The sequence below is a fragment of the Scyliorhinus torazame genome, chromosome 19, assembly GCF_047496885.1.
Source record: "Scyliorhinus torazame isolate Kashiwa2021f chromosome 19, sScyTor2.1, whole genome shotgun sequence".
Taxonomy (NCBI): Eukaryota; Metazoa; Chordata; class Chondrichthyes; order Carcharhiniformes; family Scyliorhinidae; genus Scyliorhinus; species Scyliorhinus torazame.
This window is the reverse complement of record NC_092725.1, coordinates 100436903-100453477: the sequence shown is the minus strand read 5'-3', so window position 1 is coordinate 100453477 and position 16575 is coordinate 100436903. Positions and strand designations below refer to the sequence as shown.

The 16575-nt window shown below is 44.6% G+C and overlaps 1 protein-coding gene across 6 annotated transcripts in view; it reads left to right on the top strand.

Moving 5' to 3' along the window:
• The window catches only part of cep290 (centrosomal protein 290), a 194104-nt gene that overhangs the window by 156609 nt on the left and 20920 nt on the right, over positions 1-16575 (top strand). For 3 of the 6 annotated variants that reach the window (XR_011936509.1, XM_072484933.1, XM_072484937.1), the window contains 7 exons: positions 1149-1304; positions 5684-5807; positions 7507-7641; positions 8135-8221; positions 12314-12478; positions 15423-15545; positions 16377-16549. Coding sequence is in view for 5 of the 6 variants with exons in the window: in XM_072484933.1 (XP_072341034.1) it covers positions 1149-1304; positions 5684-5807; positions 7507-7641; positions 8135-8221; positions 12314-12478; positions 15423-15545; positions 16377-16549 (963 nt within the window). In the remaining variant the exon portion in view is untranslated. The remainder of the gene's footprint in view (positions 1-1148; positions 1305-5683; positions 5808-7506; positions 7642-8134; positions 8222-12313; positions 12479-15422; positions 15546-16376; positions 16550-16575) is intronic. The other 3 variants (XM_072484934.1, XM_072484935.1, XM_072484936.1) reach the window with 3 other exon arrangements.

The following is a 16575-nucleotide window of genomic DNA, read 5'->3' as shown; positions in this document are numbered from 1 at the left end:
TGGGCCGAATGCTCTAATTCTGCTCCTATATCTTATGATCTTATAGAGTCGTGTGAATGCATCTTTTGGATACCACAGACTGCTGCCACTGTGTGTTGGTAGAGGAGGGAGTGAATGTTTAAGGTGGTGGATGGGGAACCAATCAAATGAACAGCTTTGTCCTGAATGATGTCAAACTTCTTGTGTGTTGCTAGAGTTGTATTCATCCACACAAATAGAGAGTAGTCCATCACATTCTTGACTTGTGCCTTGTGGATGGTGGGTAGGCTTTGGGGCACCAGGAGGTGACCACAGACCTGCTCTTGTAACCACAGCATTTATATGGACAGTCCAGTCCAATTTCTGGTCAATGGTAACCCCCACGATGTTGATAGTAGGGATTCAATAATAGTAATGCCATTTAAAGTCGAGGTCAGATGGCTGCATTCTCTGTGGTCGGATGTGGTCACTCCCTGGCACCTGTGTGACATGAATGCAACTTGCCACTTATCAGCCCAAGCCTGAATATTGCCCAGGTCTGTAGGTAATCATCCAGTTTCTGCTAGTCAGCTTAACTACCAAAGCACAAAATGTATTTGTTCTTGGCTATAAAGTGTTTTTTTAGTTTTATTTAAAGATTCTCTAAGCAAATGTAATTACCAGCAGTATATCAATATGCTGTAAGTAGTAAAGTGAAATAAAATCTGGTATACTTGGCACTGATGTTGTCTTCTCCTTCTCCTGTTTTACAATGGCTTTCTCAGTAAATATGCTGTCACATCTGCATATAACGCATCTTTTCTTAAATTGACCTGGCAGCATGGTAGCCCAGTGGTTAGCATTATTGCGTCACAGCTCCAGGGTCCCAGGTTCGATTCCCGACTTGGCAGTTCACGGCTCTATTTGAGGAGCTATTTGTCGCAGGGGGAGGGGGGAATAAAAGGGGCAAAATGTACAAACTGTATACTTTAATTGGATGTTAAACTTGCGTTATTTTGTTGAATGTGTTTGGAATAAAATATCCTTTTTTTAAAAAAAAAGTTTGGAAGGCTGTAACATGCCGTATCAGAAGAAGAGGTGCAGTTTCTCAGTATGTTTTACAGACTGGAAGTGCACCCTGTACATGGTTTTTATTAACACACAGTTCTTAACATTGTGTTCAATGGCAGAGCTGATCAGGAAAGGGCATTTTTACAGAAGAAACTGAAAGCTCGTGGAATTACAGCTGACCAAGTAATAGGCGTCAGAACCATGGAAAGCGACAGAGAGAGGGAAGATTTAAGGAGAAAGAATACTGAGCTGCAAGATCAGATTGCAAGCATGAGGTGGGTAAATTGCTTTCAAACTGCTACAAAATAATATATTTTTGAAAAATTCATTTACGGGATGCGGGCACCACTGGTTAGGCCAGCATTTATTGTCCATCCCTAGTCGCCCTTCAGGAGCTAACTTCTTAACCGCTGCAGTCCTTGAGGTGTAGGTACACCCACTGTGCTGTTAGGGTGAGAGTTCCAGAATGTTGCCCCAGCGACAGTGAACAAACGGTGATATATTTCCAAGTCAGGGTGGTGAGTGACTTGGAGGGGAACCTCCAGATGGTGGGGTTCCCAGGTATCTGCTGCTCTTGTCCTTCTAGATGGTAGTGGCTGTGGGTTTGGAAGATGCTGTCGAAGGAAACTTGGTGAGTTACTGCAGTGCATCTTGTAGATAGTACACACGGCTGCCACTGTTCGTCGGCAGTGGAGCGTTTGAATGCTTGTGGAAGGGGGAGCAATGAAGCGCGCTGTTTTGTCCTGGATTGTGTCCAGCTTCTTGAGTGTTGTTGGAGCTGTCCACATCCAGGCACGTGGAGAGTATTCCATTACACTCCTGCCTTGTGCCTTGTAGATGGTGGACAGGCTTTGGGGGGGGTGGGGGTCAGGAGGTGGGTTACTCGCCACAGGATTCCTAGTCTTTGACCTGTCCTGGTAGCCACAGTATTAATGTGGTTAGTCCAGTTCAGTTTCTGATCAATGGTAATCCTCCGGATGTTGATTATGGGGGATTCAGCGATGGTAATGCCATTGATTGTCAAGGGGTGGTGGTTAGATTCTCTCTTGTAGGAGATGGTCATTGCCTGACCCTTGTGTGGCACGAATGTAACTTGCCACTTGTCAGTCCAGGTTATGCTGCATTTGGACATGTGGACAGGGACTGCTTCATTATCTGAGGAGGTGCTGAACATTGTACAGTCATCTGCAAACAACCCCACTTCTGACCTTATGATGGAAGGGAGGTCACAGATGAAGCAGCTGAAGATGGTTGGACTGAGGACACTGCCCTGAGGAATTCCTGCAGTGATGTCCTGGAGTTAAGATGCTGGGTCTCTGGATTACTAGTCTAGCGACAATAACACTATGCCACCGCCTCCCCTCATATGTTCTGATTACGTTATCCCTACGTTTTCATCATTCTTCTGTTTTACATTAATATTTCTAATTACAGATTTGATACTAATCTTTGTCAGTCAATTCATAAATGAATATTTTAGTTGTTTATTCTACATGCAGTGAGTATAAATTAAAGCAGAAAGACCTGCATTTCTAGAGCACCTTTCACAACTACAGGACATCCCAAAGCAGTTTAGAGCCAATAAAGTGCAGTTACTGTTGTAATGTAGGAAAACGCCACATGCACTGGATTGAAATTTCACAACCTTTCCTCCTGCTACTGACCATAACTCTGACAGGGGGACTACAAATTAGGCTGGATCCCGGACTGCCTTAGGTGTTTTCATTGGGCCCTATAGGGGTCTTCAGCCACCTCAAGTAAGTTCAGTGACATGGATAAAGTTTTGGCAAGGAGCGGAGACAGTCAGATTGGGAGGATCCTTGTCCTTTGCTTCGCGGGGAACTGGAAACGGGAGTATTGGATTATCGAAGAGTGGAATTGGGGCCGCCTGAGCATTCAAGCCTGGATAATGAGCTGGAACTGGATACCAACCCATCACATGGCCACAGATACACAGAGAGAAGAAGCTAACAGGTTTATTTCAGACGTCTTTTAAATATGGACTAAAGAGGCTGTCTTTTATTCAAGGAGATAATGGTGGCTTCCTGACCAAATCAGGTATCCAACCTGGCAGCCATCCATGTTATTTAACTTAAATTATTTTCTCAAACAAGAATACCAATCTACACTATGCAACCTGTCCTCCTAATTTAACACTTTAAACCCCTTAGAAATATATTATTTCCCAATGAAACACATTCCAAAATTCTCACTCATTATAGTATTTGCATATTCTACTACAGAAATAAGGACATTCAACAATCTTTTATTCTTTCATGGGGTGTGGGCTTTGCTGGCAAGGCCATCATTTATAACCCATCCCTAAGTGCCCTTGAGAAGTGGTGGTGAGCTGCCTCCTTGAACCGCTGCAGTCCATGTGATGTAGGTAGTGTGCTGCTTGCGGGAGAGTTCCAGCGACAGTGAAGGATATATTTCAGTTCAAGGTGGTATGTGACTTGGAGGGGAGCTTGCAGGAGATTTATTCACGTGCGCCTGCTCCCTTGTTCTTCTTGGTGGCAGTTTTCATGGTTTGAAACGTGATGTTGAAGGAGCCTTGGAAGAGTTGCTTCAGTGCATCTTGTAGATGCTACACATTGCGCCGGTGATGGTAGGAATGACTGTTTGAACTTGTTGGGATGCCAGTCAAGGGGCTAATGTTTTTCTCGATTGTGCTTGGTATTGAGTTTCCATCGCACCCCTGACGAAGATGGTGGACAGGCTTTGGGAAGTCAGGAGGTGAGTTACACACTGCAAAGCTCCTAGCCTTGCTCATGTACAGTTGACCCAGTTAAGTTTCTAGCCCCCTGGATGTCAAAGTTGGGGGATTTAACAACTGCAATCCAATTGAAAATCATGGGATAACTGGTTAGACTCTGCCTTGATGGAAACAGTTATTTCTTATCACTTGTGTGGTGTGAATGATACTTATTATTTATCAGCCCAAGTCTAAATGTTGTCCAGGTTTTTTCAGAGTTTGACTAGGTGAGAAAAGATATTGGACTCCATTTATGCAGCCCATCATGGTGGGAGACATGGTGGCTGGTCCTACCTAATTGTAGGAGGCCCGACATCAGTCTCTCAATGGCTGCAAAACCTCCTCTGATTAAGTTGGAGGGCAGAAGGGGCTGACCAGAGATCCCTGGCAGCCAATGGCAGGATGTCAGTTCTGCTCACTAATGAGCCAAGTGACACTCATTATCCTTGAGCCCACCACAATGGAGTGGTGGCTCAGGGATTAAACATGAACTGCACAGCTTTCTCACTCCTTCAGAAGGCTGCCCACAAACCCTGTCGAATTTACCATTGATCTCCTGAGGTGGGTGCTCCTCATTCATTCGCCCGAAAAGCAGCTCACGGCAGTACAGTATGGCCGTTAGAAGCTAGGAGACCCCACTCCCGGAATCTACCTGGCTTGCAACTCCTCGCAAAATCTAACGTGATCTCGCGAGACGCTGCGATGTAAATCTGCCCATTGTGGACACATGGGCACAATGTTTTTTTAGAAAATCTGTATATTAGAGCGAGACAGCTAGTCTCACTGTAATATGCAGTTTCTCGAGGTACCGAGGTATTGGGATCTATCCCCTTCGCCTCAGAGACCTTGGGCAAGCGCTATTCAGTATTGGTCTCCACAAAAGAGGACCAGGCGGAACAGCACTTGTGGGGGTCTCCCAGGGGATTGGGCAGGTTGATACCCTGACACTGCTGGCGCCACCCTGGTAGTGCCAGCCTGGCACCCTAAAGTACCACCTGGATGGCACCGCCAAGTGGTTGGGCACTAACAGGTTGGCACTGCCAGGGACCCCCCCATAATGCATTGGGACTTTTGTGGGGTCAGGGTTGCTTTGGGGACTTCGGAGATCAGGACGGCATTTAAAAATGGTGGCCCGATCTCTTGCTACACTGAGCAGTTCCGGCGAGTGAAACTCTTCTGTGTACAAAACGGGGCTATGTGTGGCCTTGGCCGCGCGCCCCCTTGAGGCCCCTTTAACCCGAGTGGTGTTTTCTAACCATTTGTTTCTCGGTGCTGCGAGCGCCAGGAAACGCGCAGCTAAATGCACTCGCTATGGGACTTGCTCGCTATGGGACTTGATCTCATTTAGTTGTATTGTGCCCATAGAATCTCGACAGTGCAGAAGAAGGCTATTTGGTCCATTGTGTCTGCACTGATCCTCTGAAAGAACACCTTACCTAGGCCCACTCCTCCACCCCATACCCATATCCCAGTAATCCCAACTAACCGTTGGACATTAAGGGGCAATTTAACATGGAAAATCCACTAATCTGCACATCTTTGGACTGTGGGAGGAAACCGTAGCACCTGGAGGAAACCCAGGCAGACAAGGGAGAATGGACAAACTCCACACAGTCCCCAAGGCTGGAATTGAACCCGGTTCCCTGGTGCTGTGAGGGGGACCACAATTGTGGAAAAGACTGTATGGGTGGACACTTTCGTACCTGAAGGGCACTTAATTCTGTTGGGTGTTCCCCCATGGAACTTGCTGGGATCTCCAACAAGTGAGCCAAAACCCCAGTACACCCAACAGAACCATGGCTGTAGTTGCAGTTTAAATATCTTTGCTTCCATCTTAATAAAGGTCCATTTGATGTAAGTAATGACACAAAATTGTGTTTGATCGTGTTTTAACCACAGGCAGCAGCAAGCGTTACCACGGGATTCCGTGGTGGAAGATTTAACTTTGAAAAATCGTTACCTGCATGAAAAGCTCCAAGCTTTAGAAAAGCAGCTGTCAAAAAGCATATTTCCCAGACCATCGGTATGTATTTGTTTTAATAGTGTAGGGAACAGTTAGCAAGAGAATCATAGAATAGAATCATCCAGCCGAGGAGGAGGCTAGTGGCCCATTGTGCCTGTGACAGCTCTTTGAAATAGCTAACCAGTTTGTCCCACTCCTGTCCGTGCTTTCACTTTGAGAGGAAATATTTGTTATTGTCTTTTTTTTGGTACAGCACTCTTCATCTGAAATAGGGCACATGAAAGAAGATATTATTGAGTGTAACCAAATGTACTGAAAGCATAAGCTGGGAATCACCCCATGATCAACAACAGTAGAGTCAATTTTCTATTGTTTTAACTATTTTATTTAAAACGAGTTAACACCTCTATTCAGGTAATGGAAGAGGAATGTTCTTGAAACACACTAATCCTTGTCCACTTCTATCTCTAAACCCTTGGTTCTGTTCTGAAAATATATTGTGAAGAAATTTGATTTTTAAATCCCCCTTTTGTTTGAACTTGGTTCCAGTACAAATTACTTTTTAGGTTTACATCATTATGTATCAGCTAAACAACAAAATAATTGAAAAAGTCTCCTTATTGAAAGTACAGCGATAGATAACTTTAACACTGCGTTTTACTTTTGTTTCGTAAAAGTCTAAAATGTAGAGTGCTTTGACTGGATTGATAAAGAAAGTGCAGTCAATATTCAAATGATGCTTTTACTTTGTTCATCGCTTATCCAAGATGTAAAGTGTTGCTATATTTCTCCATATCATCTTTCATCCAACTCTCTTTCTCTTTGTCTGTCTCTCTCTCTCTCATATGTTACATATATTCTGCTTGTATACAATATATATAAGAGGTCAATGCAGACTTCGGATCCCTGTGCGCACGTTGAATCTAAAGGACCTGCAGCCATTGATGGTATCCCTGAAATCAGGACTGACCAAAATGTAAAAATGAGAATAATTAAGAAGTGTGTGAAGAAATCAAGATTGGGTTTGCAAAAGAGTAATCATGTTTGCGACGAGCAAGAATATGCACCTTCAATCGGGTCTGACAAAATTGCTGGCCTCGGCAATGATAAACGTTTTAGTGATGCTACGATGCCTTTAACTTTGAAATCAGAGGATGAATGTACTGAAATCCAGGCAGAGGAGCCTTTGACAGCTTCGACACATGATGGTGGTAATATGAATGGAGAACAGCGCTCAATAGAGAAAAAGACAGAAATGGACCAAGCAGCTGAAAAGGAGAAATTGGAGCAAGGATCTGACAATGACTTGGGGATTGATATCAAAAAAACAGAAGTAAATGATTCTCCCTTTGATCCAACAAGTGGTGAGGAGAGAACAAGTAGCACGAGTGAGCCAGGTATTGCAACAGGAGAAGATCCCGCAGAAGATCAGGGAGTGGAATCAGAGAGGCACAGAATCCCTGAAACGCAGCTTCAGGTTATCCACCCTTAAATCTAACAGAACGAATACATTCTATACTGCCCCCAAGCAATATATTGTTTCTTTTCTTTGCATAGCACCTAAGCTTTAAAAAAAAATCTGAAGTACTAATAGTGCATAAGTCCCTGCAAAGTAAATTCTGAACTTAGTTTCATTTACAAATCCTTTGCTTTGCTGTCAGGTTTATATCTGGATTTTACTTTAGAAGAATATTTTTATGCAGTAGTGTGCATGGGGGAAATGATGTTTCTGAAGACTTGTTCCATTACTGTACTCTAGACCTCTGGAATTGGATCCGATACTTCATCTCAGAAGGAACAAGAACTGCAGAGAGAGAATCTCAATCTGGCTGCAGATAACGTGGAGCTGCGTTTCCAACTAGAGCAGGCTAATAAAGATTTGCCACGATTAAAGGTTAGCCACATGTGAGCACATGTAATATTCACAGTAAGATTAGAATCCCTACAGGGCAGAAGGAGGCTGTTCAGCGTATCAGGTTTGCTCTGAGCCTCTGAAAGAGCACTTCACCCAAGCTCACTCCCCCGCCCTATCCAATACCCCTTAATCTAACCTACACATCTTTGGACTGTGGGAGGAAATTGGAGCACCGAGAGGAAACCCATGCAGACAAGGGGAGAAAGTGCAAACTCCACACAGACAGTAACCCAAGGCTTGAATTGAACCCGGGTCCCTGGCGCTGTGAGGCAGCAGTGCCAACCACTGTGCCACCCTGCTGCCATAGAAATGCGGAGTTTTAAAATACTCCCAATGTGCACCAGTTGCAATAAAGTTAAAACCTTGTTTATTTCTTGGCATGGTATTACTAGAATGATCAAATAATTCATTTTTCTGCTGTATTTGTTTAATCTGATTTAAGGAGTGTGGTCTGTTTCTTGCTTTTTCGCAGGATCAAATAGCTAATTTTCAGGAAATGTATCAATTTCTCAAAAAGGAGAAAGTAGAATTGGAACGAAAACTTGGAAATGTCCGAGGGGTAAGTGAGAGGCAGTACTTTTCATGCTAGTTGTGTGTTAACTAGTGAGTGTACACTGTCTTCACCAACTCTCAATATTAATGGTTGGTTGATTAATTAATTTGTTAAAGATACACGGATTTTGGCATTATCTGATTAAGGACTGAGAACACGTTTAAAGAGAGTAAACGGAGCAGGCAGATTGGAGGACCTCCTCATGGTCCACTCTTGGGCCTGGCCTAGGTGGCCATTAAGAGGTCCAGACAGCAGACAGTTGAGTGGGTAGTCTGGCCTGACCTGACTGCTTGCTCCTCTCCCATGGCTACATCCATGCCCGGGTGTCCTTGGAGAGAGAGCACACGGTGCTTCCGGTATGCTTGAGCCCCTCTGCAACCAGTCAGTGGCTGGAGTGCATCGCCAGCTCCGAGAACATCATTTTAATTTTCCTTTGCAGTTTTTTAAAATTGAAATCTCCTCTAAGGGGTTGATAATTAGTTGATAAGTTTATTTGATTCATTCAAAAGAGTATAAAGAAAGTCAGCTAATTCACTCGATACTGGGTTAGTAGTAGCGAGGCAGAGATCTGTACAGCTGCATCCTGTGAATAAACCTACCAAAAGGGAAAAGATCTGTGTCTTGTTTAGCATGTCAACATCTGGCTTGGAACCATTTAACACCCGATACATTTTTTAATCATCCACTAAGCTCTTTTAATATCTTCAAATAATTCCCAGAATCATGCAGTCCTAAAGGAGGTCATCAGCCCATCTTGCATGTGACAGTTCTGTGAAATATCTAGCTCATCAGTCCTACTCTTTCTCCCTACCCTGCTAATTTTTCCTTTTCAACTAAGTAGTTGGTTTTCTTTTGAAAGTTGATATTGAAGCTGCTTCTACTATTTTTTTCAGACAGTGCTTCCAAATCGTAAAATTCCCAATCGGATCTTTTGCCAGTCACCTTAAATGTGTCCCCTGGCAACTGACCCTTGTGCCACTGAAAACAAATTTCTATCAAAACCTCTCATAATTTTGAATATCTCTATTAAATCTCCTCGTAGCTTTCTATGTTCTGAGAGGAGCATTTCCAGCTTCTCTAGTCTCTCCACCGAGCTAAAGTTTTTAATTTCTGGTAGCATTCTAGTAAATCTTCTCTACATCCTCTCCAAGGCCTTGACCTTCTTCCCAAATCAGACACGGCATCTCTGCTGAGGTCTAACCAGCGTTTTAGAAATGTTTCACGTAACTTGTGTGCGGGATTCTCCGATTCAGAAACTAAGTGCAATCGCCGGGACTGAATCGCGGGTGTTCTACGGTCCGGATGGCGGCAGCAGTCCCAGAACAATTCAGGATATGCTAATGGATCAGCACCAGCGCCACGTGCAACTCGTGCAATTCCAGCCGTAGACGGCATCGGATTCGCTGCAATCGGGATTGTCACTGGGAGAGCCCGACAAGCTGTTAACTGCATATAAGCACTCTGTTCCCACACACTCTCATTCCAGCCAAGAAGATGCCACCCTAGAGAGTGGCCCAGATACTTGCAGAGGTAGAGCTGGAGATGGTGCTGGATGCCGCAGAGGAGAGGCGGGACACCCTGGGCTGGATTCTCCGTTTTGGAGACTAAGTCCCCACACCGCCATAGAAACTGTGGTCTTTTACGCCAGGAAAACTGGTGTCAAAAGGCCACAGATTCCCCGTTCTGCTGGGGGCTAGCAGGGAGCCTTCGTAGAGATCGCAGCTCTAGCTGCCGATACGGTCCCCAGCACTTCCGGTTCAGAGGCAGCACGCTGGCGGCCTGCAGCGGCCACACTCTGCTCCATGGCGGACTCGGCCCGTGGACCTGGACCGCCAAAGTAGTGCCCCGCGTCGGCCACTCGTGTGCCCCTGCCCGCCAATCGGCACCCACCTGACTGTGGCGGCCTCGGACAGAGTTTGCAGCCGCCATGCGAGGATTCCGCGTAAGGCCCGCCGTCGGGAATTCGGCCGGTTGGCAACAGAGCATTGTGGGGCGGCCTCGGGCAATGACCTGAGGCTGTGGATAATTGGCGCAGCATACTCTTCGATTTGCAGGGGGCGGAGAATTGAAAAAACGGCGCCACTCCCGATTTCGGCGCCAAAGCGGATTCTCAACCCCGTCGCCGAAAGCGATTTTGGCGTTGGGGAGTGGAGAATCCAGTTCCATGGGGTGGGAAGGTGGCTGACACCCGCAGATGTCAACCGGCCTAGGTGCAGGGGGCAGAAGCCATGAGTGCCATGAGCCCCACCGCCAGGGCCGATCAGCAGTGTATGAAGAAGCTGCACAACCTCCATAGCACAGCCAGGGTGAGTAACCACCATCCACCATGTCCCTGACACCAACCCTCGTCCCACACTACCCATTGGACTTGTTACCCTTCACTGTCACAGAGCAGAGAGTGTTTTGAACCTGGTTCACAGGGTTGGAGAGCGGGAAGTCGCCTAGGCAGAGATCGGCATCAGAGATGCAAGTGTGCTGCTCCCAACGAATTGCAATACCCATATGGTACGTGTGTTCCCCCCCCCCCCCCCCCCCAACCGCGGGTGCCGAGGGCACTAGCTTGGCACTGGCTGACCTGAACCAGTCCCAGAGGGACTTAGCATGGTCACTGAGTGATGTGGCACAATCCCAGAGGGACATGGCCCAATGCCTGTGCTTCATGGCCACGAGCATGGAGACCCTGGTCGAGACGAGAGCAGGCCTCCAGGACTGGCAGCACCAGATGGCGCCCCAAAGAATAGCCCAGAGGCCATCGGGCACCCTGAAGGAGGAGGAGGTGATGGGGCCCATGCCAGATAAATGTCAGACATCCACAGCATTATTCAAATAAGAGCAGGGGATCCTCTCAGCATCCTAGCTAATATTTATTCCTTAAGTAACATTACCCAATATTGTTCATTTAGTTCAATAGTGTTTCTGAGAACTTGCTGTGTGTGCAAGTCTGAAACCATGTTGTGTGTATATATACTGAAAAGGATTTTGAGACAATTTGTGGAAGTGGAAGGGGCTACATAAGTACATGGGTCAGGATTCCCCATTGGCCACCACCAAAATTGGAAAAGGCGATTCAGCGGAGAATCGGTTCCGATGCCGAAATCGCAAAGCTCCATCACCTCGACAGCAGCGTCAACGCTTTCCTGAATGCACGTACAGTAGACACCATTTGAATATCATTAGTGGGCCCAACCTGGTATTCTCTGGGACCGCCGCGATTCTCCACTTCCAATGGGCCGAGTTCCCGATGGCGTGGTTCACTTGTGCTTTTAAATATCTTTAAACCGGAGTTGTGGCTGCTGAGGGAGAGAGAGGGCGTACGGAAGGTGTCCAACATGGCCATATTTGCTGACAGTTGTGCGGCTGGCCAGGGGCTTCTACCTGGGTCAGGGGGAGTAGTGGGGGGTGGCCAGGAGGTGGGCTGTGGGGTCAGGGTGGACAGGCATGGAACACCATTGCCGCAGCTGGCAAGGCAGCCATGTAGCTGTGCACACTGCTAGCAGCCCACTTTGAACCTAGTGCCACAGGTTGTATAGGTGTCCACCCCCCTGAGTGCCCTCTGGCCCCAGCTGACCCATCAGCTGTATGGGCGTGCTCCAGCACAACCAGTGCCATTTTTTTGGCTGGGATAAATGTGTGTGGGGAACGTAATGTGCGGTTGCACTTGTCAGCCTCCTGAGTGTCGATTACGGACCCGGCGAATCCCGCACCATTTTTCATTGGAATCAATTGTGTTCCACGCGGCACCGGTGCTAACCCATCAATGGTAGCAGAAGCGGTCCAGGTGCGGAGGCAGTTTTTCTGATGTAAAAGTCCACGGATTCTGCTTTGGCGTCAGAATCTCTGAGAATCCCATCCAGATTCTTTATTCAAACCATTGTGCAGTGAGAGAAATCATTGCAGTTTGAGTTGTTGAAGACAGTGCCTTGTGAGTCTGTATCTGTATAAGATTCAATTATAATTGCTTGTTTAGGGAGTTCTAGTTCCGGGAAGAAAATTATTTCTCTCTTTAGAATTTATTAAATTATGAACAACCTGTTTGAGCGTTTTTTACTCAATCACTGACTAATGTAGACTGTTATATATTAACTCATTGTTTGACAGTCTGGACGCAGTGGCAAGACGGTGCCTGAATTAGAAAAAACGATTGGCTTGATGAAGAAGGTGGTGGAGCGAGTGCAGCGAGAGAATGAGGAGCTGAAAAAGGCTCCAGGAGTGATATCCAGGGAGAAACAGACCTGCATTGAAAAGGAAAATGAAAGGCTTAAGGTTTGTGTTAGCATTACAAGGTCTTTTTTGTTAATGAATACACAACAGCCTAGGTTGTGGAGGTAAAAATTACTAGCAAGAGTTTTAAAAAGCAATAGACAGCTATCATAGCTTATGGCTACAATTAAGACCAGGTACAAACTGTTGATGTCACAAGTTGCCGAGAACACATTGGTTAGATCACACTTAGAATATTGCGTGCAGTTCTGGCCACCATATTATAAAAAGGTTATGAAGGAGAGGGTGTGGAGAAGCTTTACAACAATTGTACCAGAATTGCAAGGGTGCAAATATCAGGAAAGAATTGAAAGACTGGGCCTCATTTCTCTTGGATTAAAAGACTAATGGGGCGACCTAACCGAGGTTTTCAAAATTCTGAAAGGTTTTGACAGAGTGGATACAGAGAGAATGTTTCCTCTCGTGAGGAAGAGTATAACCAGAGGGCTCAATATACAAGAAATCCAACAGGGAATTCGCAAGAAACTTCTTCAAACAGAGAGCGGTGAGAATGTTGAACTCGCTAACACAGGGAGTGGTTGAAGTGAATAGTCAGTGCATTTAAGAGGAAACTGGACAAGTAAATGAGAGAGAAGGAAATAGATGGTCAAAATGATGGATTTAGATGAGAAAACCTGGGAGGAGGCTCGAGTGGAGCAGAACACTGACATGAGCTAATAGAGCTGAATTGTCTGTTTCTGTGTCGTATGTTCTATGCTATGTAATCCTTAGCACCTCTTTAATATGGGAACAATAAATGCAATGGATTGATAGATCTAATTTAGACAAGGTATCATCACACAAATATTTTCCATCATAAGTGTCAGCAGTGATCCGGTAACAGCACTCTCGACTATAAGCGAGAAAGTCATATGTGTTCAATCCCCACTCAAAACCTGAACACAAATCTAGGCCAGTACATGGTTGAGGGAGTGGGGTACAGTTGGAAATTCCTTATTTTGGATAAGAAATTAACTGAGGTGCTGTCTGCTCACTCAGGTGGATGTAAAAGATCCCAATCTTTCAAAAAAAGAGCAGAGAGTTTCTCCATGTTGCCCTGGCCAATACTTAACAATACTAATGTTAGAAGCCATTATTAAAGATGTTGTATGTAGCAAAACACTTGGAAACATTCAAGGCAATCAAGCAGAGTCAACATGGTTTTGTGAAAGGGAAATCATGTTGAATCAATTAATTGAAGTTCTTTGAAGGAGTCACTTGTAGATAAAGGGGAACCAGTGGATGTACCCTACTTAGATTTCCTTAAGGCATTAGATAAGGTGCCACACCAAAGATTATTGTGTAAAATAAAATCTCATGGTGTAGGGGGTAACATTGGCATGGATTGAAGATTATCTAGCCAAAAGGAAACAAAGTAGGCATAAATGGGTCTTTTTCAGGTTGGCGGCATGTGTCGGCTGGTGTGCCTCAGGGATCAGTGCTGGGGCTTCAACTTTTTACAATTTATATAAATGACTTGGATGAAGGCACTGAAGGTATGGTTGCTAAATTTGCTGATAAATCAAAGATAGATATGAAAGTAAATTGTGAAAAGAACGTAAGGAAACTACAAAGGGACATGTGAGAGAGCAGAAATCTGGCAAATGGAGTATAATGTGGAAATATGTGAAATTGTTCATTTTGGCATGAAGAATAAAAAAGCTTATCTAAATGATAAGAGATAGTAGAAGATTCTGGGTGTCCGAGTGCATGAATCACAAAAGGTTAGTATACAGGTACAGCAAGTAAATAGGAAAACTAATAGAATTTTTAAATTTGTTGCGAGAGAAATTGAATACAAAAGGAGGGAGGTTATGCTTCAATTGGTCAGACCACACCTGGAATAATGTGTACATTATTGGTCTCCTTATTTAAGGAAAGATGTAAATGCATTAGAAGCAGTTCAGAGAAGATTTATTAGACTAATATCAGGAATGGGCGGGTTGTCTTGTTAGGTAATGTTGAGAATTAGGTTTGTTTCCACTAGAGTTTAGAAGAGTAAGAGGTGACTTGATCGAAACCTTTAAGATCCTGAAGGGTCTTCACAGGGTGGATGTGGGGAAGATGTTTCCTCTTGTCGGAGAATCTAGAACTAGGGTTCACTGTTTAAAAATAAGGGGTAACTCATTTAAAACCGAGATTAGGAGAATATCTTTCTCTCAGAGGGTAGTGAGTCTTTGGAACTCTCTTCCTCAAAAGGCAGTGGAAGCAGAGTCTTTGAATATTTTTTAAGGCAGAGTTAGATGGATTCTTGATTAACAAGGGGGTGAAAGGTTATCGGGGGTTAGGCAGGAATGTGGAGTTGAAGTTACAGTCACATCAGGCATGATCTTATTGAATGGAGGAGCAAGCTCGAGGGACTGAGTGGCCTACTGCTCCTAATTTGTATGTTGGTGTGTTAAACCTCAACCAATACCATTAATAACAGATCATCTAGTCATTATCACATTGTTGGGACCTTGCTGTGCTGCATTTCCTAGATTACAACAGTGACTATACTTCAAAAAGTCCTTAATTAACTGTGAAGATTTTTGGAACATCCTGAGCTTGTGAAAGGTGCTTTTTAAATGCAGGCTCTTTACTTTGAGACCAGATACGTAAGCATTGATCTCAAAAGTAGAACATTTTTGGTATCTCTGTAATAGGGGACAGTAATGTGATGGAGTGATTGATCTAAACTGTTCTGAGATGTGGTATCAGCCCACATTCATTTTCAAATATAAAACCACTGAAATAACCTTTTTGGTGGCAACTATAAACCATCCCAGGTTTGCTCTCAGTAACTCACCAGATAATCTAGAATTTCAGCCCTGCATGTTTTTATGTCGCTCATACAGCAGTGACAGTGGGTGGATCCAGACTAATGTTTCACACCAGTCACTAATTTAGCTGAATCAAGACTTTCATGTCCAGAGCAAGCTAAATCTGTTACCTTACTTCGTTTCAGTCAGAACTTGAGAAATTGAAGATGCAAATAGGCGGTCAGCTGACCTTACGTTACGAGTCCAAAACGAAAGGTGTGGAAAAGATCTTATCTGAAAATGAGAGATTACGAAAGGAGCTCAAAAAGGTAAACTGTTGGGTCAATAGCGAGAGACGCCTCTGCCGTCAGTTTAGTTTAGCTCCAAGTGTCACTGTTGTTAACATTAGTTATTTATTCATTTTTGCCTTCAACACAGAAGGCTGGAACATGGCCCAATTCCAAGATGACAACATCCTTGTGATGGGAAGGGGGCCTTGCAATGCCACTTAACATATCTAGGCAATGGACTCTTCAATGTTCCCTGACTCTGTTGCTTGGGGAGACACTGTAGCCCACTCAGAACCTCCCATTTCTCAAAACTCACCCAGTGGAGTGGACTGGGATTTTCTGAGCACATCACGATAGTGAAAACAGACAATTCTGGAAATATTCAGAAGATCAGGCAGCAACAATGGAGAGAGAAAGAGGTTTTTTCCCCTGCATGTCAGGCCCCAAATGAAGATTCTTTGCACATACCATTATTGTACATTTACACCGTATTCTAGCAACTCAAAATTTACACTAGATAATAAAGCTAAATACTGTGGCTGCCGAAAATTGAAAATAAAAACAGTAAATGCTGGAAAGCACACCGCAGGTCAGGCAGCATTTGTGGGAAGAGAAGCTCCGTGATCTTTCATCAGAACTGGGAGATGTTCAAGTTGAGCAGCAGAAGAGAGGTAATTAAGTCGTCACGTTTACTGTTTCTCTTTCTGGAGATGCAGCCTGACGGGCTGAGTATTCCCAGGATTTTTTGGTTTTGAGTGTACCGCATAGTTTCTCTCTTAAAATGTTACAACTCAATTCTGATGACCCACAACAGATCGCAGATTGAGTTGAGATTTTTTTTTTTTTTGCTGAATATTTGTTTTGTGACAGGAAGGTGACTGTGCTGAAAAACTGCGAATTGCAAAAAGCAACCTGGAGATTATGAATGAGAAGCTAAGCGTGCAGTTGGAAGAGACCAGTAAACGATTAAGCTTTGCAGAGAGTAGGGGTCCACAACTTGAGGGTGCAGACAGCAAAAGCTGGAAGTCCATTGTAGTCACAAGGTATCACTTTAATCTTTGATATGTAA